The following is a 26,307-nucleotide window of genomic DNA, read 5'->3' on the forward strand; positions in this document are numbered from 1 at the left end:
GCAGTTGTCTTGATTTTAAGATTGGAAGAAAAGACTGTTTTGCAGCTAATTCACCAGGTGTTACCTTTATTATTAATGAGAACAGTAAATTATTACTGTTCTGGAGGTGGAACTGCTTTAATATGGGTGGAATTTTCTATGCTAATTAAATATTACTATGCTGAGGGGTTTCCAGATGACAGAAATGCCAAAGCTTGCTGGCATCAGGATATGGACACATGACACAACGAAGTGTCTTGCACAGTTTATTTTGCTTAGTGCTACATGAATGTAAATTAAAGTAGTGAAATGTGTGTGTGTGTGTGTGTGTGTGTGCGTGTATGTGTGTGTGTGTGTTTGTGTGTGTGTTTCAGGGCCCTGCGTGCTTCAGTGCCAAGCTGAAGTTTTTGGAGCACCGTCAGCAGAGGATCTCAGAGGTCCGAGGCAAATACAACAACCTGAGGAGGGAGCTGGAGCAGGCCAAACACAACCTCATGCTGGAGCCTGCCCAGTGGAACCAAGAGTGTCAGTCAAATGATTTATTCTTTGACGAAATAAACACACAAAATAATAGTGTTCTGCTTTATATACCTTATAGATAGACTGTGTAGTATGTGGAGGCTGTAACCCTAACTCTCACTATAATGTTGTCTACATACAATAACCCAACGCAGTGGTTAGTAAACTTTACTTTACAAACTGCTTTAATATTACCTCACTCTCCCTCTTCAGTCGACCTGTGGCAGACTTTCGAGGTGGACTCCCTGGAGCACCTGGAGGCCCTTGAGGTGGTGACGGCTCGGCTGGAGAACAGAGTCAACCGCTGCAAAGCCAACATCATGATGGTCACCTGCTTCGATGTCGCCACCAGGAGACGGCACAAGAAGAGACGCCGTAAGGCTCCGGAGCCGAGGGCCTTGAAGGGAACCTGAGCTGAATAGTGAGAACTGAGGCATGTTTAGAAGAGGCATCTCTTTTCCGCAGACTCTTATGTTTTATCGGTCACACCTGGATATCCGTCTGACACCCAAACATTTTTCCCACATGCTGTTTTAACTTAATACACACTTTATGGTCTCGATTAACCAATTACCGCTGATACCTTTAAATGAACCAGGTGCTGCAGATTGGAGTCTTGTACATTGATATTTCAAGCTCCTTCTGCCTTCATAAGGAGGTCAAAGATCAAAGACAGAGCTACAATCCAACAGCTGGCAGGAATTCTTCACTTACAAAGGGCTGATACTTCCAAAACAATTTATAACCATTCACTTTTTAGACTTCCTTGCACATCGGACAGCTTAAATAATTCACTCTATTTGTCCTTCAAATAACATTTAACATTAAAAGGAGCCTGTTTTTTAAAAACCATTTTGGTTTATATAGTATATTCAAAGGTATCAGTTCAACTCAGTGCAGCAGCTAATGCTAACAAGACATTTTAGTGTAGCTACAGGACAAATGTAACCTTTCCTCCTCTGCTGAGTATTAAAAACATCCAAATTTTGTTTTAAGGTGATAAACCAAGAGACTCGTCTGGGTTTTTGGATCTTGATTATTTGAAGAGGCTTGAATACTGAATTGAGAATATGCTTAATATTGGATATAACTACTATAGATGCTTATAGACGTCTGTGCAGGTCTACGCTGGTCATTGAGGCCCTGGTATTAAGCACTTTTGTAAAATTGTTATGATCTCATTTCACTCTTTTTAAACAATTTCTGGGAAATTTGATGCATACATGTACCTCAATGTGTTCAAAACGTGGATCTCAAGTACACACCACCACTCAGCGACAAACGGAGCAAAAACAGACACTGTGCATTTTATAGAACTAGTACACACCTCACTGCACTACATTTAACTGTGACCTTTGTGTTTAAGTTTTCTGTGTTGACATATCTACTGATTTAAATTGGGTAACTAAAATCATGATTTTAATAAGACAACACAAACGATCGTGTGTGTCATTTGAACACCAAATTCTGTTTTGCAGCAAAAATGTCTCAGACTATAATGAAACTGTTCGTCCGCCTTAAAAGTTGTAATTTTTTCATGACGTTTGGCGCTCGCAGTTGTTTTCCAACTGGTTGTTCAAAAGGGAAAACCATGCCACCTGATGCCATTTTGTATATAGATTTTTGGTGCTGGATTATAAAAATAAAACTGTATTTAAAATCTTTTGAAACTAATGTAAAAAAAAAAAAGAAAAAAAAGAAGCTTCTAAAATGAAAAGGAGGCTGGGTTGAGGTGAATATTAGCAGCAATCAAAGCAGTTTCTGTGTAAGCTGTGGAAACTGATTGAGCTGTCTGAGAAGGACTGAAGCACGAGGCTCTAGTTGCTTGAAGTTACTGACAACAGAGACGCTGTTGTGAATGTTTTCCCTCTGTTCAGAGAATGGGCGGTCTGTGATCAATAAACTGGCTGCTGAAACACATTAGTAAATGATTGGGGCCAGAATAAAAAATGTGGCTTCTACTCTCAGTCTAATGGAGGAGTAATTACATTAAACGAATAACGTCATCGTGTCTGAAGAGCCTCGTGGCTCTGAAGTCATTGAGCCAATCAGAGAGGAGGCGCTGATGCATAATAATCAATAGACAACGCTGGGTTTTCTACCTAGATCGATGCATTTGAATATACAGGGAAGACTCACATACACTGGATGTTTGTTTTGTGAATCCTATTACTCAGCATGTTGTACGTTACTGTTAATGGATGACCACAGCTCTCAGTTCTTTCCTGTGTTTGTAGACATTGCAAACTGTGCGTCCTTTGATTTGCAAGAATTAAAAGTCGTCATGCTGGTCCTGCTCATGGCTCCATCACTTACGTTTGTCTATATGTGGAGATCAGAGTGCGCGTGTTTGTGTGTGTGTGTGTGCAAAGTGAGAGAGTGAAAATTCTCATGTTATGTTGTGATGCCATACAACAACAACAACAACGGGATCCATAGCAAATGAAAAGCGAATGAGAGCAAGCAGAGTTCAGCCCTAAAGCAGCCCAATTACAAAGTCAGACTCATTACAAGAGAGAAAGAAAAACTGGAGAGGAACACACACACACACATACATACACACACACACACACACACACACACACACACACACACACACACACACACACGCTTCCTTCCATGACTTTGCCCTTCCTCTCTTTCTGCTCCACTTCCTCATTGTTTAGCCTCATTCGAAGTTCCACAAAATCAGCGGCACTGCAGAGGAGGAGAGACACAGTCTTCCATCCGGACTGTTTGCTCAGATTTAGAAAAAAGAGCCATAAACACATACACACAGACTTCTGAAGAAACTGCAGAACATCCACGCGTCATATAAACCTGAATAATGCATGTGAATGTATTTTAAAACTGAAGAAAACTAATTTCTCCCTGTTTGGAGATGTAATCTTCTGGAAACAAATCGAGCCTCGGCCAGTTCAAACATTTGAAAAGCTGGTTTGAGATGAAGATGTGAGAATTGCACTAATGTATTTACACAAGTAAATTATCGTTCCATTCATTTGTACATTTTAAGAAGTTCTAAAATAAGGACTGTGCTATTGCTTAATGTTTAATTTAGCAAATGAAACTAAAAGCTTGTTAAAATAAATAAAAATTCCAATAATTTGATGTGTGTTTACTGAAATAATTACTTCACAAGCTTACAGATACATTTTGTATTAATTTAGGACATTCATCTGATTCCTCCAAACTGCTCACCAAGAATATATATGATACTACACAGAGTAATAACATTATTTATTTTATATATAAAGTTTATGATTGTTAATAATACACTTTATGTTTAGAGCACTTTTCATAAAAGAGATGTCAAAGTGCTATACAATAAAAAGTGAAATATAGGCTACATAAAAATAAGGGCGATTAAAAGGACAATGAAAGTAGACAATAGAAAGACAGTACATGATAAAATATGTTGATGAAAAACCAGTAAGAATAATAAATATTACAAAACGAAATAATTATAATAACAATGATAATAAATACTATTTTTTTAACAGATAATGGTAGTTTCTTTTCTTTTTAAAAACTGCTTCAACTAATCAAGTAATATTTGTCTCTTATTCAAGACTTAACAAGAGTTGCACTGATATTCATAACTGTGATTTATATTTTTGTATTAAAATGGACAAACATAAAGTAATTAAGGTGTAACAGGCTTATATAGTGAATGCATGTTGACAATGAAGGAGCAGTCTTCAGTTATCACAATTATCATAGTGATTGTCTGACATGTATCTCATCAGTCAGATTTAAATGCGTTTCATTCTGTTTATGTAACAATAACAATAGGATGCAAAGACGATGTACATTTTTTTTCTTCTATTCCCTTGTAATCCGGTGCACAGTTTATCAGCTTAACACCCCATCATATGACCGCCTCATCTACTGTTACATAACCGCTGACACACAGCCACGAACCAGTGAGACGCATCTGCCAGAAGATGGCAGCCTCGGCCACATGCTCGGGGAAATAAATAAATAACCGCGCCATGTAGGAATATATATCCTGCACTGAGGGGAAGGTGAGAGAAATCCCCGGATTGGACCGTAAACAAGAAGCATGAGAGAGTGTCAGAGACGGACAGATGACAGACTGAGGTGTATGTGGATCCTGCTGTGTGCCGAGGGGGAGACAGAACAACACCGCCACGCTTCTTCAGGGCGTTGATGTTCAGAGAAATAACATCCAGCCGTGAGTACATCCATCCATCCATCTATCTGTCCCGCGTCTTGTGTTGTGTTCTCGTTTTATTACGAGACATTAACTTACATGAGCACGTCGCAGTGAGCTTTTGTGTTTCTGTTTCTCATCAGCGGGAATTAAATTAACTATAGAACCGGTTTTAGAGGAATGTCACGTCAACAATAGTAGGCTAAACACCGGATGTAACGTGTCAATATTATGGTGAAAAACGCATTAAACTCTACAGCTTACTTTAGACACCGCTGTGCATGCTGGGGGTTTCTTTGGCTCAACATCTTTCCACAAAGATACTGTTGTAGATATGGTTTAAAAAAAAAAAAAAAGGAAAGAAAGAAGGCGCGTGGGAAATTGATTTAGTAAGAAAGCAATAATCGCTTTAATTGAGCGCGAGGAGTAGGTGAGCACGATAGCCGTCAGCAGCACGCGCCCTGGATGCACATGTTGCCTCCTAACGCAGAGACACGTGCACACTCACGCACACTCTGCCACCCACTTGTGTCAAAAAAAACAAAAAACAGACAGAAAATAAATTGAAACCACTTGACAGTTCACAATGGAGACCATGGCAGAAACAATAAAGGTGTCTATGTTTTTCACAGGAGTTGGATTTTCACATTATAAAGTATTAGAAGGGGTGTGAATACATTTTAATGATGGGTGGTGTGAATAGAAGCACAAGTGACAGAGTTGTTGCCAAGCTCGGTTCACTGAGCTGCACAGTAATGGTATATAATGGTAGGGCCTATATATAATGGTATAGGAGGATAGCATCATTTTGTCAGGAATAATTAACAAATATAATTATTGTATTGGTAACTATGATTCATTGCTACTGACCATTTTTCAAGGAACACTCCTGATTTTTCATGTGTTTTTGTACCCTGAAGGCAACTTCCTTTTAAAGATAATACATCATAGTGAACCAATGTCTGCTTTTATTTTTTAATCACAGTTACTGTCATGTGATTATGGAGTGAAGAATTCCCAAACCAATTAGCATTATTAAAGAATATGCAAAGATGATGTTCACTGAAAGGGATTAGCACAAGCGAAGTTTAAGGAATCTGAAATCCAAAATGTTAAAGATTAATACCGCGCTCATGTCCGTACACTGAACAGCTAGCACTTCTCTGGAGAAAGATTACAAAATCTGCCCACTGTCACCTCTAAAGCTCATTAATGAACATGCTGTATCTTGTCTGCTTAATCTATACAAAAATGAAAGTGTAAAAACAGCAGAAGGTTATGTGCTGGAGTGACTTCCTAGAGTTACTTGTTTCTGTCTTAATGCTAAGCTAAGCTAACCATCTGCTGGCTCTAACTTCATATTTACTGTACAGATATGCAAGTGTTATTGAGCTTATCATTTATCATTCATGTGTCAGTTCACAGGAGAAACCTCACAGTGAAAAGCCATAAATGTCATCATGTGTTTTTGTGCAATCTATGCAAATTTTCATCTTTAGCCTCCTCTGCATCTCTCTTATTATTATGCTACACCTCCTTATGAGTCAGTCTCTGCTCCCAGCGTTTGTACTTTGTGTCACATCCCATGTTGTAGAATTCAGAGCAGTCACATGACTGCTAAGATGCTGTGTGAACACATATCATCACACAGCTTTCATGGCCTCAAACCACTCAGGGTGAAAATGTAAGTTTCATGAGGCAGAAATACATTTCATTTATCTAGAGCGTTGCTTGTCTAAGTCACGTTTTGTACGAGCTTGTGTATAAAATTGTGCCAATACTGCACATATATCTGATATGGCTCCCACTGGGGAGGTTAAAACAGATGAACACAGGTGTGTACCTGTTGCACGAAAACAGCCTCTGATTCTGTGGAGCCATAACTCAAGGAAAAAAGAAAGGTGGAACTTATGTAAACGATACATGAAAACAAAAGATAAAATACACAAAGCCTTGACAATACTGTGTTTGGTATCTCTGTATAATAATTACAGCGACGGGACCGGCTAGAGGTTAGTGACCGTCCTGTAAAAGCTCAGTCCTCCTGATAATGTCAGCCTTTTGTCAACAGCTACAAGTAAACCCTTGTGAACTTTCTGTGAAATGACCTCAGGCAAGTCACTAAATCCCTTCCTTGTCAGGCATTGTTAATCTGGATGAAAACATCAGCTAAAGGCCTGTAAGTGGAGACTTTTACCTCCATATATTTACATCTCTACTTCATGCAATACGTGGTATATGATTAGTTTCTACAACATGCAGAGAAGATACATAGAAAATACAGATAAAACAGATAAAACTCTCACTATTGTTGGTTACGATGGGGTATCTATCAGAACGGCAAATTTCTACTTCTTTGCAGGCCACTTAATTATCACATTTACATAGTGAATTAAATCTAAATCTAACGTGACAAAATGTTAACATAGAAATTTGAGAGTTTTATCTGTATTTTCTATGACATATTCAGTGCCAGTTATTCTACTACAGGGTCGACTATGGAGTTATTTTCAACCTGGGAGTTATTCAGAGTGCAGCACTCTGACATGCCTCAATGGACAGTCCTGGTTTTGACATAAAGACAGTCCTTTCAGTCAATGACATAACTGCCATTTTTACCAGCATTGCTGCTTCTCTTTGCGTTCGGCTATCTGTTCTTTCTCTGTGTGTCCTGCAGGCACGAGGCATACATTATGTTCTCTTTTTAAAATGTACCTTATTTTTCTGACAGCTTGCCGGGGACGGGGAAAGGAAGGTACCCTGAATGCTGCGTGTAGGAGCGAAGAGAAAAGCACAATAAACCACGGAGTGGACTGCGCAAAATCAGAAACAACTGGCAAAACAACATCCTCTGAAACCCAACCTTCGTAGATTGTGGTGGGCCTTTTCCAATCTCTCTGTTCTTGGCCACCCAGGAGAGGCGATGGAAGGTTAAATCACATGCTCCGTCAAGAGCGATCACAAACCAAACCTGCTGAGACTTCATTCTCCAGTGTCCGAGGAGCCCTTGAAACCTTCCCTGGGAACTTACAGCAACACAAACTTTCCCAAGTAATTTGCTTATCTCACTCTAAGGAAGTACTTTGATAAAGGTCAGAATCATTTTTATGTTTCTTTAGCGAGGGCCCAAAAAGACCCAGCCACGGCCCACTGCGGGGTCTCAGAGGAGCGTCTGGGGAACATTGATCTGGACGAGAAGATTGTGACGGAGGTGATGGGTAACAAGAACACCAGCCTGCCGAAAGGTCCCGACAGCGAGCCTACACAGAAAGAGGAAGGGGGTGTCATTGATAATACCACAGGTAAAATACTTTACCCCATGTTATGTGTTTTATTTTTATTTTTTTACCTAATATACGACTCTTGTTTGCTTTTTATGTTTGTGCACTGTAGGGAATTTAGCTTTTTTGCAGTGGCAGCTATTGTGGATGGTAATGACCCTGTAAACTATATATTTATTACAGCTCATACAATCAGATGTCTCACAGATAGTTTATCATCTTTAAACAACCCTAGACTGACTTCATTAATATCTTCGCACAGTAGAGACACAGTAGAGTGATAGCACATTATCCTGCAGAAAACTGATTGAAAGCTTTTCAGAACAACTCAAAGCTTATCATCCAGATTGCGCGATCCTACAGATTGCGCCGGAAAGAACAGAGCTTAAGATGATCAGGATGATACTAAGCTGTAAGGAAGCCACGGCCAGTACTCTTGGATGCTTGTGATGTGCTATACAGCTGGAGCTGATAAGCTAGGTTATGTAAGAGTTGCACTATACAGCTCCAGCTAATAGTGACTAATTGTCACACCAATGGCTGCAGGCGGGCTGTCACTGATGGCAACCTGCTGAGGTAACAGCCTGTTTGTCAGTCGGCCTTAACATCTACCACGTCTTCTGAGGCTTACACACACACACACACACACACACAGACACACACACACACACACACACACACACACACGTTTGTCTTTCTTTCACTTTTATATAGTGAGGAACCTCACTGACATAATACATTCTCTTGCCCCTAAAGCTAACCTTAACTATCACAACTAAATGCCAAACCCCAAACCTTGTCTCAACCATTTCTATATTCTATATTCTAACCTTAACCAATAAAATGAAGTCTTAACCCTCAGTCAGTCCTTTTGAAGAAGAGAGAAGTGGCACAAATGTCCTCACTCCGATGGATTAGAATTGGTCAAAACAAATATAGCAATACAAATAGTAATACAATACAAGCCACACACACACACACACACACACACAAACACACATATAAACACACACAAAATCTGCCAACCAGCCATATGTTGCGGATTTACAGGAGGTTATGTGCTAGACTATATCTTGGCTAGACACAGTGAATTCCTGCCCGGCTAGCTGTTCCCCACTGTGTCCAGTCTTTATGCTAAGAAAAGCTGACTGGCTGCAGGTGGTAGGTTGATGTTTTTCTCAATGGAGAACATTGGCCCAGTCATTTCACAACTAGTTAAGTGCAGTTTAATGTCAGTTGGACATAACTGTTTGTAATGCAGGTTGTCTGTTATAAATTTGTGGCTCCAGGTTTGGTCTGCACAGCCACCGACACTATACAACTGTTCTCGTAAACTGACCATTATCTTTTAAGTAATATAACGTACAGTATATATTTTCATATCAATAAGTTTCTTATCACTGATTAATTCCATCAACCCTTGAGAAATGCAGCGCAGAAACAACGCAGCAAAAGATACTGTGATCAGAATTTACACACTGAGGATGTTATAAGTTAACAAAATATAACCGAAACATCTGAAACATTAGGTATATTTCATAGCGTCTGTTTGTGCTGTATGTTTCTAGGAAGTGTCTCCAGAGATGGACCGCTGGGCCCCAGCCCGGAGCTGCTGGCCTCCCTGCAGTCCCTCGGAGAAAACAGCGACTACACTCTGCTCCCACACTCCCTGCACCAGGTGTGTGTCTGTGTGTGGGTGTGTGATTTTTTTTTTTTCTTCTCCCAAATCCAGAGAGAATACGTGTGTTATCTTTATTTAGTCCGACAGACTGGCTTTGTGTGAGGGTGTGTATATGCATCTACCCGTACGCTTACATGACAGTAAATTGACTATATGACTCCTAATGTGCGACCTGATTCCAGACTCTCTGTTTTCTCAAATACATTAAACACCACAGAGCTAATGCACTAAGATATTTTAGTTTGTAATTTAAAAAGGGTCAGGTAAATTTCTCAAGGATACACCATCGATAGTTACTGAAGCAGAAGAGAACATTTACGCAGCTGCTCCACCAGCAGGTGCAGGGATTTCAACTGGCAACCCTCTGTCCCTTTGTTCGTCTCCTGTTGCCTCAGATCACAATTACAGCATTCAAGCGGACATGCTAATTAGAGGTGTGATAAATATAGTTTGGTTTGGTCTCTGCGTTTGGTAGAAAAGGATCACGGCAAAAGATCAGTGGCTTTGCTGGGTACGATTTCCAAACATTACTTAAACAATATGATTAATTTGTCTCAGCTTGTAGTTTAGTTTGCATCGCTGCCAACTGCAGCAGTCATGGAACAAAGGCGAAGCTGTTTTGCCTCAAATGCTAAGAAAGGAGAGGAGAGGCACAGCAGTGTAATCAGGATCAGGCTCATTTGATAAAAGCAATAATATGACATGATCATAGTTATAATTTTTTAACAAATACACTCAAATTACAAGCAATGACTGTTGGTGTGAGTGATGGTGCACGCTACGGATAACTATGTTCCCCATGTGGGCCCACTTTTAGCAGCAACATGCTCAGCGTCTTTTTGACACGAGGGTCCATATTTGGTCAAAGCTGCTACTCTGGTGTACCGAATATTTCAAAATGAAGACAAAATAATTCATCAAAGCAGCACGAGAGTTTCTATAGCGTAACTACTCCGTTTTGGGCTTTCATGTAAGTTTGCACGTCTGCACCTGATGGGAGGTTTGGCTCGTGGCAAATGATGATTGTGATAAATGCAACCCACAAGTGCTCGTACGAATAACAATTAAGAAAAGAATGCAAGAAGATGAGTGGGTCTAAGAAGTAATAATGTAATTTTCTTTCTGTTAAAATGGATTTGATAAAACTGGTATCAAAAAAGGGATTGTTGAGAATCTGAATTGAAGTCAAGGTATCAATATCAATATCAATACTCAGCCCTAGTTTCAGGAGACTCCTCAGTGAAAAGCAGGGACGTCCCCACAATGTTTTCTTTGCTCTTGATCCCCATCCCAAGTCTTTTAATATTGGATATTTTCTGATCCAATGCCTTGGTTTAATATTTTTTTCACTCTACTTATCTACGGTAAGTGTTGCCATGCTACAATGTCTACGATGTAAAATAAGTAAAACAAAAATGTTCAGTCTACTTTTTTCTTTCTCTATGTCTGTTCCAACAATGATTCAGGGTTTGACGCACACAGAGAGAAAAGGTCATTACTGTTCGTGTTCATCGCTCTGTGTATGAGTCAGTCAAAGTTATGGTCAGAGGCCACTTTGAGCGGAGAGGTGTAGGAAACTAATTAGAGCTGAAATGATTAGGTAGATTAATCAATTAGCTGATCGACCAAAAATGAATCAACAGTTCCTTTGAGGAGTAGTCCTTGTTTTTCAGCCGGATTTGATACTTTCCTTTCCTTACTTTCCTGTTTTTGACAGAACATTTAATTTATTGGATGAAACAAGCAATCTGAATATAGTGTGTGCACGATTTGAAGCACTTTTTAGCCCAAATGACTAATCAATAAGAAAATAATAATTAGCTTCAGCCCTAAAACTACCTGGTATCATGGAATTACAGAAACTACCGAATCATACAATCGAGTGGTGGAGAGGGAAGGTAAAAGTGTCTGGATGGGGAAAAAAAGCCCACAGAGACATGTTAATCCGGACCATAAGTCGTAGCATATGACTTCATGTCTCCAGGTTGTCTGCATGTCTCTGCCTCTTGGTATGACGCTGCCATGTGACCCTCATCTTTGAAGGAATTTGGTGCATTTCAAACAAAAACGTGTACATTTGGTTTAACGGCCCAATTAGTGTTCGACAGCATTACTTTCATGGATTTAATGGCGATGTTTCACACCGTCACATGATTTCTCTTGGAGTTATTTTAAGTCACAGAGGAACACAGCTTACGTACAGTCCTGTATATTGCACTACCCTGTGAATCAGCTGCACCTCCTGTTTAATCAATTACCTTTTTTTTTTTTTCAGATTGCAGAGGCCTACTCACTCAAAGAGGACTGTATCCTTTCAAGCGCACAGTGACCTCATTTCTCTGTTTACAGGTGCTGTAACATTTACCAATCACTAGCATTTTCCAGCTGAATCATGACTGAGCCAGAGTGGCACTTGTGATAATGAAAAAAACATTAAAAGAGTGTTTTCTAATCTCTACTCTATGGAGAAATTGTTTCCATCCATGTTGGCTGAATGGGGGCTTACCTTCAATGCCCATCCTGGTCTGATGAAAGCCGCAACGCTTTGAGTTTGACGCTGTAGGACATGGCTGCTACCATTCAGCAATCCAAAAGTATCATCAAAATGTAAGCACAAAATTAAATATTCAATGAAATATCATTGATGTCAAAAGGCAAACACCTTCCTGTTAATAATTTTTTCAGTTGGTTTGCCTGTCTTTGTGTCAGCCACATTATTTTCTATCTGTTCATTTGTCCCTCAGTCACTGGGTGTTCTCCACGCTTTGGCTCAGAGCCCCGAGGGCTCGCAGCAGCAGTAGTTTTCTCTGGTTCTGTTTGCGCGGTCGGCCTGGCAACAGCTGTCGGCCTGTCTTGCTGCAAGGCGGATGGTGTGTGTGTGTTTACGTGTGAGATGGGAGAGACAGACAGAGAGAATGCTTAATGCATGGGGACGGAGGTTTTTGGAGATAGAAATGAAAAAAAAAAGGCCCGGGGATTGGGAAGCGGGGCGTTCGTTGGGAAACATTTTTAATCGCATGACAGAGTAACATCCCACTTATGCAACAGTGTGTCATAACCCTGATTTTTAGCAGAACATTTGTTTAGTCTCAGTCATTTCTTCCAATACAGCTGATTCATTTTGACAAGGCTCACAGCTCTTCAGATCAAACCTGAATCTTTGTCCCCAGTTTTATGGCTCCACGAGGCAGAATATATGATTTCGGGTTGTCTGTGTGTCCCATCCTTGTGAACGCAATATCTCAGGAACACCTTGAGGGAATTTTTTTTGTTTCATTTATTCGAAACGTTAATTTGTACTCAAGGATGAACTGATTAGAATTTGGTGGTCAAAGGTCAAAGGTCAAGATCACTGTGACCTCGCAAAACACGTTTTTGGCCATAACCACAAAAACTCATATGGTGATTATGACACAATTTAAAACAAATGTCTAACAGGATAAAATGAAGAAGTGATGACATGATATATCCAAACAGTCAAAGGACAACTTCAGTGTGACATCATAATGTTGTCAAAAACACTTCTGGCCATTATTCAGCGCTGTAACTCTGGAACAGAAGGAGACATTGTGACCATATTTCCTGTAACTTGACTGGTGGGCGGAGGCAAACAACCGCAAGGCAGTAATTCCAATTCTTTCTCCAGATTCCTCACACCAACAAAAAATGTTGTTTCTAAACTACTATATTATGATTGTTAGCTGTGCACGAATTGGTCAGTTTATTTTTTGATAATGCCTTTGAAGTAATTTTAGAATACAGTTTATCTTTCTTCATTTCTCAGTTGCTTTAGTCTTCACTTTTTCTTATTATAAATGGTCATAACATTCTGTTTGATTTATTCTTGTTATCTATGAAAATGGCTAGCCTCATCTGGTTCCTCCAACAAAGTATCAAGTACTTTACTTCAGTAACAGTAACAACTCCAACCCTAGAACTGTATGTGTGTTTCAATTCACTGTAGAAGTTTATACCTTTGCTTTTTTTGGAAGACGGTCTTGTGTGGGGAACAATCTGAATCTGTCCTGTCTCAAACTGACACTGACTACATTCACATTTGTCTTGGCTAATGGGTAATTTCCTCTGCCTCTATCCTTGATGGTATCTGTGAGTGGAAAATGTTTTTTTTTTTGTTTTTTTTTTTTGTTTTACATCTTTGACATAATTAGCTGATGCTCTTGTCCAGATTGTTCCACTCTTTTAATTGACCTCTGGGGCGCAAGATTATCTTTCTAACCTCTAGGTCAGACGAGACCCCATTTACTTCACCTTGCCGCCTTGTGTTATGTATTAATTTCAGTTTATTAATAATTTAAAAATGCATCTGTGCAGCATAAGGAGCCGCCAGCCTCTTGAATCTAAGTATGTGTTTATGTGTTGGAATTGGTTTTGGATTAAGGACCCCTGCTGTACAGTGCCATTTAAGTGTATACAATGTCATTGGATCATAGTTGCTGTTTTAAGGGGTTGTATTTCCAGTTTTTGCCATTACATACATGCTGGTGAATGAACACACAGGATCAATGTAAAAACTATTTTAAAAAAAAAACCAAAACTAACTGTAGTTAATCAGAGATGTTTAGATTTAAAGTCTCTTTAACTTTCTTTAACTTGTGCTGCTACCAGACCAGTGGGCCATTCAGTTCCTGCAGCTGGAGAAGCTCTACCATGAACGTCTGCTCTCCAACCTTGCCGCCCTGCAGGAAAACTGGGGTATTGCATGCATCTGTTTTTCTCAGCTCTGTAAAATATTAGTGATCAAACACCTACATGCAATTCGGTGCTATCCTGAGACAAAGAGTGGGTGTGTGCGCATTTATTTTGTGTGCACCTGCACTCTACATGTGTTCCCAGAGAGCCAGTGGAAAGAGAAGAACACCGAGAGCAGTTCACCCGCTGAGACAGACCTCATCAGTCAGAAGCACATCGAGACCCTGAGCCAAATCTGTAGGACACACCCCAGGTATACCACAACACCTACACGTGACATTTGTCTCTGTGGTCGGACAAACCTGCTCTACGTTGATGAAGCAGACAGATACATGGGAGGGAACCTGAATTCATCAGCAGCCTTTTTTATCTTGTGATCTGCCACAACAATTCTTCCCCAGGGTGTGGTGTTTGGAGGCAGCAGCAGACTCTCCAGACTTTTAGGCATCTCTTTATCATTAAACATATATTTAGTAAAGTTATGTGGAGTGTTCCCGTGGCTCTGCTCCTACTCAGACGGCAGGAGCTCAATCAACTCTCAGTATCTCTCATGCCATCTGTATTTCCTCCCATTACCTTCATCACTGCCGGGTATAAACCTTTAAGCACTCATTTTGTCTTACTGTAATCAACTTCTGTGTTTATGTTCCACGACACACTGAGGGGTCGTGGACAAAGCCATCACATTGATAATGCATGAAGACACACTGAAGATGCAGACACACATGGGAACGATTGGGAAACATCAATATTTCTGACAGGGTGGAAAAGGATTTCCGCAGGATAGTGATTTCCTCCAGACACAGACAAATACCGCAGGTCTGAATGCCAGGAACTGTTGTGTCCTACCTATGCTGTGACTCTCCTGGTATGTGATTTCAGCCTACGGTCATTTTGTGCAGGTGGATTTGATTTGGCTGGAGAAGAGATGCCAGCTTCAGACGGAAAGCCTGAAGATATTTTAGCTTTTAAATATGTTAAAACCCCCTCCGATGAAAATCGAGTGTTTAACCTTGTTAACATGCCCATATGGTGTTTTTTTTTATTTTTTTTTATACAAGACATATCATGAGAGAAATAACCAGTCAACACCATTGCTGAATTTTTTCCACCTTGGAACTGCAGTGAACCAATGACAGTCTCATAAAAACCGACTCAGACAGCCAGGGTTTCATTTGTCACCAACCTAAGGAACCATTGCGTTGTCATTACAGTAATGAGCGAGAGTTAGCATTAGCACAACCATTAACACTGTGTCAGCTACTGCCTGTTAAAAGCAAACAAACAACGTAAATAAAAGATGCTAACTAGGCTAACACTTCCGATACGCCTGCTAGTCGCTGATTTTGGTCACAACAGACTCCTCATCTGAGTCTGGGTCTGACTGAGGCTCAAACATGAGGCTGAGTCCCTCTGATGTTTCTCCACTAATCATATTGATAAGCTCTGCTCTCTCACCTGTCAACCTAGCACTAGCAGTGGTGGTGTGCAGGTCACAAGGCCTGATCCAGAATTTCTCAAAGAGGAAGTAAACGTAGACGTGCTTCAAGGCCCAGTTTTCCTTTTTTTTCACTTTTTATATGGGAAAACCTTGTTAAACAAAATATTAATCATAGCAGAGTATTTTAACATTGTTTAAAACATGTGTTTTAAACAAACATGTGTCTGACCTTTCTCCACCTGTCTGCTTTCTCTTTCTGCTGCTGTCTGTCTGATCGTCCTCTGTATCGACCTTTCTTTGTCTCTTTCTCTCTTTGGCATCACTTAGCCCATCCATCAGTGTGCAGCAGGTAAGACCTGGAAATCTTCCCTTTCTACACTGATCATAGATCAATCTCAGACTTTTTCTAAATGATAAATTACTGTCATCTGTGTTTTGATTCAACAGAACACTCTGAATACAACACTGAAAGACATTCAGACAATACAACCCTGTCATGACAAAGGTATGTGTATTATTGTCTATATACAGAACCGACGGAGTAAACAAGACTGAGATGGACAGTCATGCTAGCAACTCTGCTATGTGCTAGATGCTAACTGCCCACAATGACAATGCTAACATCCTGATGCTAAGCAGGTACAATGTTTGCATTGTTCACAATCTTGGTTTAGCATATTAGCATGCTAACGTTTGCTAATTAGCACTAAAGATAAAGTACTGCTGAGGCTAACGGGTCATTAGTTTTGGTCAAATTTAAAATTTGACTGAAAGATGATGCAACCATTTGAACTTTGAGCGCTTTCTAAGGGCTATAAAATAAAGGGACAATCTAAATGCACTCCCTTTTACTGCTTAAATTCTTTATTTAGACAGATGAAAGTGACATATAATAGAGCAAACTGATCTACTCATGGACACATTAAGGCTCTGTTCACATACAGGTAACGTTTGAGTAGTAATCTGTAATCAATATCCAATGTCCTGTGTTTCTCCACCTTTCTAGTCGACAATCCTGACACATCACACGAGGACGGAGAACAAGAGCAAAACGTGAACTCAGAGTCAGAGCTATCTTCACCATACACAGACCATCAGGAGGAAACTGGGGAAAAGGAAGGAGCGGAAGAGGAGGAGATATATGAGGAAGGGCAGGAAGTAGAAGAAGAGGAGGAGGAGGTGCCGTGTGAGGAAACGCCAGAGGAGGAGGAGGTGAAGGTGGAGTGGCCAACAGGAGTTCCCCAGGCTTCAGACAAGGACCTGGCCAAACTGTCCCACACAGAAGGGGTAGGAATCCACTTTTTCTACTCCTCTGGTGTGTGTTTGTCTGGCTTGACATTTGTTTTTTTATTTCTAATCTAAGTTGGAAGGATGAAGCAGATTCTCATTTTTATGTGAAAGACGGATGTGAAGTGAATATGTAAAGGAGAGCTGTTGTAATGCAGACAGGAGGGGTTTAAATATTGTTTCCTGCTCTGTATCCCTGCTTGATCTTTCTCATCTTTCCTTCTTCCTCGCATCCATCCATCAATCCCTGCATGCATCTGTCCTTCCTTCCTTTCTTCTTTTCTCCTCTGTTTTTATGTCTTTTATAATTTCTACCTGCAAAAATTAAGACTGTATTTGTTTAGCTTCCACATCCTGACCCACACAGCTCTTTGTCTTTACTGGGACACTCCCACTGAAGATATCTGTGTAGTGAGATCATCACCAGCGTCTCTATGTTCAAAAACCTCCACCCTAGTCCACTGGTGTGGCCTCACACTCGGGATGTCTACCCTGCCAAATGTGCTGCATTACTGAGTCAGCGCCTGAGCCAAGACATCGTGTCCTGGCTCAAACACTGAGCTGGAGGGGCCTGGTTCTTCCTAGAGGTTGGGATGAAATCAGAGCCATTCCAAATAAGCAGTACAAGCTGAAGGCCTCGTATTGATGGGGTCAGGATCATGGCTGTTATGTAATCCAGTGGAGATTTGACTGGGTGGGGCATGAGTGGGACTCCTTTCTTTGTAAATATTGTATCACATTTCATGAGTGTTTTGCTGGTTTTCTACCAGCAAGATTATATTTTCCCCCTTTTCCCTTTTTGTAGTCACATTACAAGATACTAAACGGAGTGAATCAACATTTACACAACCCATTTTAGAAATTAAATATTAATGCACAGAACTGGAAGTATCTCCTTGTGACTTGCAGTTGGCCAGAAAAGCAAGGGCTGTGAAAAACCACTATAATTTCATGTCAAACCTCCGTCAAATTTGAAGGAAATATATTTTTTGACTAAATGTGTTGTTGCTTGTGGTTGTATTGATACATGGACATAAACTGAGGCATTGAATCCTGGAGCTTGTCTGACAAAAATGAACAGCAGCAAACAGAGCCGAACTAACAGAAACATGTAGAGCCACAGTCATGCTCAAAAACAAGCTCTCTGCTCATTCAGTCCTCAGCCGACCAAAACAGTGACCTCCTGGAAAACACTGCGCAGCAGGCAGCAGCATCAGTTTATGGGCTATATAATAGATCACTTTGTTGCAAGTGTGTTATGTGAAAAGGCCATACTGTGTCCTTTCAGAAGCCCTGGGATGAGCTCTGAGAGCACAATAAGGCGTTAGAAATATTTGAAAGACATAGTCTTCCTCTACAAATGAGTCATTATATATGATGCTTTGTGGCTTTGAATGTTTCTCTTAGTTCACTTCTGTTTGCTGCTGTTCATTAATGTCACATCGGTCAAATCAGACTAATGTCCACGCATGAATACCAACGTGACTGACTCATAATTTGACTGTAAATACTATTTTGCTTTTCCCAGCGATTTATTCCTGAATAAACCATTGATTTCATCAAAATGTCTATAATAACTGAAAAAATATTACTAGTGTGTGACATTTTTTCATCGGCAACATTCTAATCTATCTATTCTAATCACTTCTAATCTAATCTAATCCAGTCTAATCTAACCCAATCTAATTAAGAACAATACTGTCAACGATTAATCCAATAAAGAAAACTACTATCATCAAAAAAGAAAATCAAACAAACCCCTTAATCCTACTGATGTTTGAGCCACATCGAGTGAACCCACTGATTATTTTATATCCAGAACGACTTTACCATCACCATAATCTGCCTTGGGTGGTCGCAGCCACCTCCAGCAGTTTTATATCATTGTGGTTGAAGATTTCTCAAACCTTGCATATGTCCATTTCACAAAGTGGTAAAACAGCAAGTACTGAGTTATACAGGGCTTTACTTGTGCTCCAGAATGTGGCCTAAACAGTAAAACATGATATACGCCTCTGTACAGATCCAGCGTGGTATTGACCCACTGACCTCACTGAATAATTGACCTATAAATTATTGCAGCAGATGCGGCTGACAGCTTGAGAGATGACTCCATTTCTCTAGTCAGCATATGCCCACACTCTGTGTTATTGTTTCTGCTTCGTGGCCGGTTGAGAGATTAGAATCAGGTCAAAAAGGTTTTCTTCAGGATGGGAGGTGTTTTCAGATCTACTAGGATTGACCTCTGCTGACTGTACATCTGTTCTTGACTGTATCTTTTCAAACATCGGTCAAAAGCTCTTTTTTTGCATTGAATAACAATATTTACAATCCAAGGAATTCCTCCCTCTGACTCTGGTATTGAGTTTGTCCAATTATGCTCTCCAACAGAAACACTGTGTTTTTCCAACACAGAGAGAATCATTTATGCTTCTGTGTTGTTACACCTGTGCTTCTGCAGATCTGTGTTTACTTGCCCCAGCCAAGCTTCTATGGCTCAGCTCCAGTTCGTCTAAAAAGCTGGCCTGTTGGTCTTCTGTTGACTAATACCAAACATACAGCCAGTCTCACAGTAGTCTCCTGATAGAGCCTGTTCACTGTGCACCACTGATTGTGTTTTATGGTGTATTGCATATTATGTCCTGTGGTTTTACTGTCCTTATTTAGAACAAGATGTTCTACTATTCTAATAGTTTATGTTCTTATTGTATTTGTCTGTTTTTAAAGGTCTTTTTTTGGCATTTTGCCTTTATTCGACAGAAACGGGAGGCTCAAGGACAGAGAGAGGGTGATGATAAAGCTTCTCTGCTGGAATTGAATTGGGAATGTCGCATGGTCCACGTTGCAAACCACTTAAACCTCCTAGTTTGTGTTCTTCTTCTTACAAGAGGCTATCACACTACACTTAAAAAAAGATTATTTAGTTATATAAAAATTTGTTTAACTCATTTTTGATGACACTTTTCTTCTTCATTAACACTGACTTTTAGGGAATTTACCAAAGGGTACCGCTATTTCATTAACATGAGGTTTAGGTGATTCATTATGCCAGAGAGTAATTATAATGAGGATGAAGGTTTTGTTTTCAAATTTTAGCAGTCTGAAACAAATCACTTCCAACATGCGTTTTCGAAAGGTTCAATGTTATATCTGTGCATGCTTGTTGACTACTTATACTAACTTAAAGTAAAGTGTTGGTCCATGTCTCAATACTTTCCCCACCCGACTGTACAGACAGGCCCAAGCCCATTAGTTGCTACTGAGGATGTAAATGTGACAAGAGGAAAACATCCATTTTCTGTTTCTTTGCGTCTCCTTCAGATTTCTTCTCCTGATGGTCTGGTCTCCATTCTGAAGAGGAGGAGAGCGTCGCTGGATGGACTGCCTCCACCCAGCGACATGGCTATTAAACAGAGCTCCAAACGCAAAGTTCGCTTCAGCGAACCAGAGGACGGCATTGAACAAGGTACAGTTTAACTTCTCTCTATTCTAAATACATTCATGAGCTGCATACCCTGAATCACTCTTGCCAATTCCAGCACTGATTTTAAGCATGGACGCACAGGGGCTGCAGATGTACTATCAAATGACACTATAAAGAAGCATATTACAATTGTGCCATGTTTCTTACCTCTCAGATGAGGTAGGTGGAGACTCCTGCCTGATCCTACTGCTGCTGTGCCTGGTTACTGTGGTGATCAGCATAGGCGGGACCGCTCTCTACTGCACCCTGGTGGACACTTACTCCAACATTTGCACCGACTTCACTCAGAACGTCAACTTCTACGTCATGAACGCACGGAGGTTCCTCGAAGGGCTCGGACACTGGCTGCCCCTCCGGACTTAAGGCCGCTTCATCTGCTTTCCAGACAGGAGCAGACATTTGTGTCGAGTGTAGAATAGAGAGCGAGGATGAAAGAGTTCCCAACTAAGACTGTACAGATGCAGGACCTACAGGCATTAATCTGATGCCGCCATGCAGAGTGTTTAAAGCTTTGACTCCTTCTACAGTGACTGGACTCATGTCTCAGCAAAAGAGCTCACATCCCACTAAGACTTGTAAATTTGGTCAAATGGACTAAGATGTTTGTGTCGGTAACCGAGCGCTCAAAGCAACAACAAAAAAAAACAGTAAAAACTGTCCAAATTTCTTCACCTCAGAAGAAAAACATGTGATGATGTGTGCATGTTGTAGGATGAAAGTTCAAAAAAAAAAAAAAAAAACTTGTTTACTACTGTCTGTGTGGATGTTTCATCTTCAAACTGAACCTTACAGATGACCACACGAGAGGTCACAACTCTGCTATATTTATATTTTAACTGAAGTAGTTTATCTACAGTATATAGTAGTGTTTCCCTCACAATTGTAGCAGTTGTAGCTGTGGATAAATTTGTCTTTTGTTCCAGAGGTTTTCTTGTTCTGGCGGTTTTATTTTGACTTAGACAGAGAAGATGATTTTAGCATCTTTATTATCATTAGGATCATTACTGTGTGTTGTTTCTTTGTACCATTAATGGGCCAAATGATGATTTTCTTCTCCTTTTAATTTCATGTTACCATTATTGTTTGCTCTTTTGACCCATCTTTATTAATGAATATACTGTGTATCTACTGTATATCAGACACACTCTACAGCAAGACAAAAAAGATTTATTTTATTTTGAAACACCTTGATTCCAGATGAGCCTTTGTGATCCTTTCACTGAAACGGATAATTTCATAATTGCGTGTTTACCTCAACATAAGTGGTTACACTTTACATTCCTCTTATCTGAAGACGACCAGCTCAAAGAGAAGCTTTGTACTGTATATGATAGCGCTATATGTACACATGTCCTATTAAAAACAGCATCATGAAACAGTCTGCATGAATGATGCTGTATATGTAGATTCAGGAAGAGCGTGGCTCTCTGTATGAAAGAAAAAAAAGTCTACCACCTTATAACACAATACATTTGTGTTTTAAGGTTAATTTCAGTGTGGTCATCATGATTATCAGAATACAAAACAGTAATTTAACAGCCACTCTACAAACTCAGGCATGTAACCTGTGTTTATACTTTTTGGTGCTCTATGTTTTCATATTCATCCTTTGGTGTGTAGCTTTAAAATTCCTCCTCTACATCTGGATTTACAATCAGTTCCAGTCTTCTCCTGCAGTGTGCAAACAGCTACACCATGATATTAAAATCCCAGTGCAGTGAGGAGATGCACTTAGGTTGTGTGCACATTGGACATCAGATCTCATTCAAAAACAGGCAAAAAAATAAGTGGTTTAAGAGCAAAAAATTAAGAATCAGTACATTATTACTTTGGCCAAAAACTATTTAATATCGTTCTTGAGTGTTCATGTGTTTTTTTACACTGAGCTAATTGGGCCATTGGGTTATAATCACAATCTGGAGGCTGCCTTTATATGCACTGGGAGTTGAATATCTAGTTTGCTGTCCTTTATATCATTTTGTCCAAGAGCAGATCTTGATGGACCAACAGTTGTGTTTCTGGGCTGGCCCCGGTAACACAAAAGAAAATATACCTGTATACACACACATTTTATTGGAATGGAGAAAATGAAATTCAGCATGTTCCTTTATCCATTGCCTTGTGTTGATATTTTTTAACCGATTTCAACTCTCCTTCTGAACTCCAGATGTTTGCAAAATGATGAATGTTACCTCTGTATTGTCACTGTGGCTATTGTTTACCTACATGTTTTACATTTTGCAATCCATCTTTATATGGTTCAATATTTATGTTAAGTCGTGTCCACAAGGGAATACAAAACAAAATAATTAACATTTGCCATTGTGATTTCTTTTTTAAGACTTGTTTTAACTGTGGCATAGTTGGTGAAAAGAGTCTTTAAACTTTAAATTAAATGTGTCCAATTTAATAATCATAAAGATTTTTTAGTAGAATATGGTTGTATATTCATGCTCTTCAGGGGTTTGACACCAGCCACCAATTCCCTACATGTAATACTGACGTTTCGCCACTAGATGTCACTGTACACCTCAGAATGAACAACCGTTTTCTCCAGAAAGTTCATCCACATACAAACTGCTGCAGTCATACTGCAATGTACTGTGTGGGCAGAGCTACTAAAACTATTGTGTCGACAATCCAGCAAAGTCTGACCAGCATGTGTCTTACCTGTCATATTTCACATTCACTTGAGATTATATATTGTTTATTCAGGCTAAAAAGATGGACTAATGTGTTCATGTGTTAATGTTTAAATCCAGACCATAATAATATGTGTTGCTCTAACTGAGCAGTCATGGATCCACAACAAAGTCAAGTGAATGTCTTTATGACTCTGAACTGAATATTAGATAGATAGATAGATAGATAGATAGATAGATACTTTATTTATCCCCTAGAGGAAATTCATTCATTTTAGGCCAACAGAAGAACAGTTACTCCAATGATTTTACATTTCTTTAAGGAATAGCATCATAGGATAAACAACATGGACATGTACTGTAATATTATCATACAGAATTTTATTTGATCTACTTGTGATCACTCTGTTCTCATTTCCTCCTCTTTTCTTCTTCTTTCACTCTCTCAGCTCCACTCATCTATCCCTGGAAATGTCCCCCACTCAAAGAAAATATAAAACTAAAAGAGTTTTAATATTTCTGATCATAAACTAAAGATGTAAAAATATTAAATGCATATAAGTGACGTCACACAGAGTGGGGAGAAGCTGTTCAACTGCTCTGACAGATTTCTGTTTAACTCGACAAAGTTTCCAACAAAACTAAATAGTGCATATCACAGTGGACCTTTGTGTCATTTATGTCTTGCTGGTAAAACAGGTGACAAGGAAGTTACATCCTAACTGATGACCTGCCTTGATGAGAGGACTGACAGATTGCATTTTCATTTTGACCCGTAAGCAGAGAAGTGACATGTAAATGTAAATGCAATGGGCCGTGGGCGCTGTTTGCTTATAGTATTTGAATATTGTCACTGTAGAGCAGGTTAAGTCAATAGCTTTTCAGTTTTCATTCAAGGAACGCCCACCAGTATGAGAAAATGAAAATGCTAATTAGATTACTGCATTTAATTTCTTATTGTCTTTACTTTACTGGACTGAAGAGCAGCAGGAGAACAGGTGTCTGCGCACAGAAAGTCCTACTGTGCGCGCTCAGAAATGAGGCACAAAAATAACTCCATATTTTTACAGTAATTACTATAAATGTCTGCTTAGAATATAAACTACAATCATGGTTTACTGATATTTAGTTTGTGATATACAAACGTTTGCGTTTGCCTGTTTTACATTCAGGACAGTAAATGTCGCACTGTTCACATGAAGCATCAAGAAATGAACATTTTCTCGAACCACTTTGCTGAGAAAATAAATTCAAAGCCCCTGACTCTGTCGGACTTACTTCCGGTAACGGGCAGTTGATTTCTTCGTGCAGACAGCGTATAAAGCGTGGTGGAGGTGTCAGAGTGTTTTTACCTCGGCCTGCGGTGGGCCCGCACGGCGTTTGTTAATTTCCTGCTATTTTCCCCACGCCAGCCACGCCTTCACTTAGATGCAGGATAGAATCAGATTCCAGTAATATTACATAACATATTACATACATAACATTTACACAAGAACTCACATTCTCATGGACACAGTAAACCAGCATGAAGTCCACAAGCAGCGACAAAAATCAATAATCTTCCGTGGTAAGTGAAGGAAAACTGCAAGTATAAGTCCAACAGCAGCTGTGCACGATCTTCGAGTTACTAATAAATAATAATCACAACGTTCATGAACATACAGTTCATTGATTTGAAAGCAATTTTGACTAAATGAAAGGTTTAAATGCCACATATGTTACTCCTGGGCCCAAGGACAGTTAAATCTGAATTATCTGTCCTAAAACTAGAAATCAGAGAGAATCCATAGATTAACACAAGCAGCACTGACTTTGTGAAGAATCAACAGATGTGTATTGATTAAACGTCAGAGGTGACAAATGAAAATGTGGAACTCAGGAATTGCATTACTCTTTTTAATTGAGTCAGGCTACTGAAGTTATATAGCTGAAATGACTTCGAGCCACTAAATTCCCTCACTAACCCCAAAATCTACAGTAGCTGTGTAGAGTTCCTCCTGACAGGTCTCATTCAGATTTTGAATTGGATATAAAGCTTAAAATGTGAAACATTCATTTTAGTGTAAGAAATTACACAAATAGGCCTACTTTGTGGCCTTGCAGCATCAGATCCCCATTCATTGTTATAGAGCAAACTGGGATGACATTGCACATTTTAAGGTTCTCCCTCTGGTTTCTTACTGCTGCATGTTCACAAATATTCACCAGTTTGTTCTGGGGCACAGGAATAAGAAATGTGAATTCTTAAAAAGGGTTGGATTTTCCTTTAAATGCGCAATCCATGATTATGATGTAGTGTTCCATCCTCAAAGCATCTGGAAAAATAACAGGCTAAAATTATAAATATTAAAGTCATTATAGGAGCCTATTGGGGACTATTAAGATAATCATGGAAACTTGAAAATGAAAATGTAATTCCATGATAGCAATGTTTTTTTTTCACAGGTATTCTAGGATTACACTGGACTTGACTTAATGAATATGAGCAAAGCAGCAGAAGCAGTCAGCAGGACATTTCCAGGGAGAGATGAGTCGAGCTGAGAGCGTGAAAGAAGAAAAGAGGAGGGAATGAGAACAGAGTGATCCGTAGTAGATCAAACAAAATACTGTCTGATAATATCACAGTACATGTACATGTTGTTTATCTTTAAAGAAAAGTAATATCATTAGAGTAAATGTTCCCAATTCGGCCTAATATTCAGTTCAGAGTCATAAAGATATTCACTTGGCCTTTTTGTGGATCCATGACTGCTCAGTTAGAGCAGCACATATTATTATGGTCTGGATTTACATGTAGATTTGTCATCTAAACATTAAATGTGTGAACTGTACTCAGCATAGTGTAACAAAAATAGGTGTCAAGATTAGTGATGCTGTTTATGCCAAATTCATTCCCCACCTATGTCGTGTAAATTCAAAATAGCTACATCAGACAATCTTTGTCTCTCTTTATCTGACAGTAGTGAAAATAAGTCATTGTCAAAATCTGTGTTGTGGTTTCAGAATGATGGAGACAGAGAACAATTATATTCAAAATACAATACAGGCTTAGGATAATTTTTTTTCCCTGGGCAACTATGAAGCCCCATAAGCCGCCGCCGCCCCC

General features: G+C 39.6%; 2 protein-coding genes across 2 annotated transcripts in view; both read left to right on the plus strand.

The window, feature by feature from the left end:
- The window catches only part of kif26bb (kinesin family member 26Bb), a 30,128-nt gene extending 26,561 nt beyond the window's left edge, over positions 1–3,567 (plus strand). The window contains 2 exon segments of the mRNA XM_023430330.2: positions 354–504; positions 712–3,567. Coding sequence (XP_023286098.2) covers positions 354–504; positions 712–911 — 351 coding nt within the window. The 3' untranslated portion in view covers positions 912–3,567.
- Positions 3,568–4,492: 925 nt separating this feature from the next.
- On the plus strand, positions 4,493–22,872 carry cnstb (consortin, connexin sorting protein b). Its single transcript, XM_023430248.2, has 11 exons — positions 4,493–4,696; positions 7,407–7,977; positions 9,525–9,634; positions 11,913–11,943; positions 14,264–14,350; positions 14,492–14,600; positions 16,116–16,137; positions 16,236–16,293; positions 16,795–17,075; positions 20,397–20,541; positions 20,714–22,872. Exons 2-11 carry the CDS (start codon positions 7,890–7,892, stop codon positions 20,920–20,922), a joined length of 1,140 nt encoding a protein of 379 aa, XP_023286016.1. The 5' UTR covers positions 4,493–4,696; positions 7,407–7,889; the 3' UTR covers positions 20,923–22,872.
- Positions 22,873–26,307: the final 3,435 nt, after the last annotated feature.

Source organism: Seriola lalandi, unplaced genomic scaffold (genome assembly GCF_002814215.2).
Source record: "Seriola lalandi dorsalis isolate HSWRI2012SDOR001 ecotype SW California unplaced genomic scaffold, Sedor1 jcf7180002054901, whole genome shotgun sequence".
NCBI lineage: Eukaryota > Metazoa > Chordata > Actinopteri > Carangiformes > Carangidae > Seriola > Seriola lalandi.

Coding starts and splice junctions, on each gene's coding strand:
- cnstb (XM_023430248.2), top strand. CDS start 7,890: ATGGGTAACAAGAACACCAGCCTGCCGAAAGGTCCCGACAGCGAGCCT. Junction 7,978..9,524: donor TGTCATTGATAATACCACAG/GTAAAATACTTT, acceptor GTATGTTTCTAG/GAAGTGTCTCCAGAGATGGA. Junction 20,542..20,713: donor AGAGGACGGCATTGAACAAG/GTACAGTTTAAC, acceptor CTTACCTCTCAG/ATGAGGTAGGTGGAGACTCC.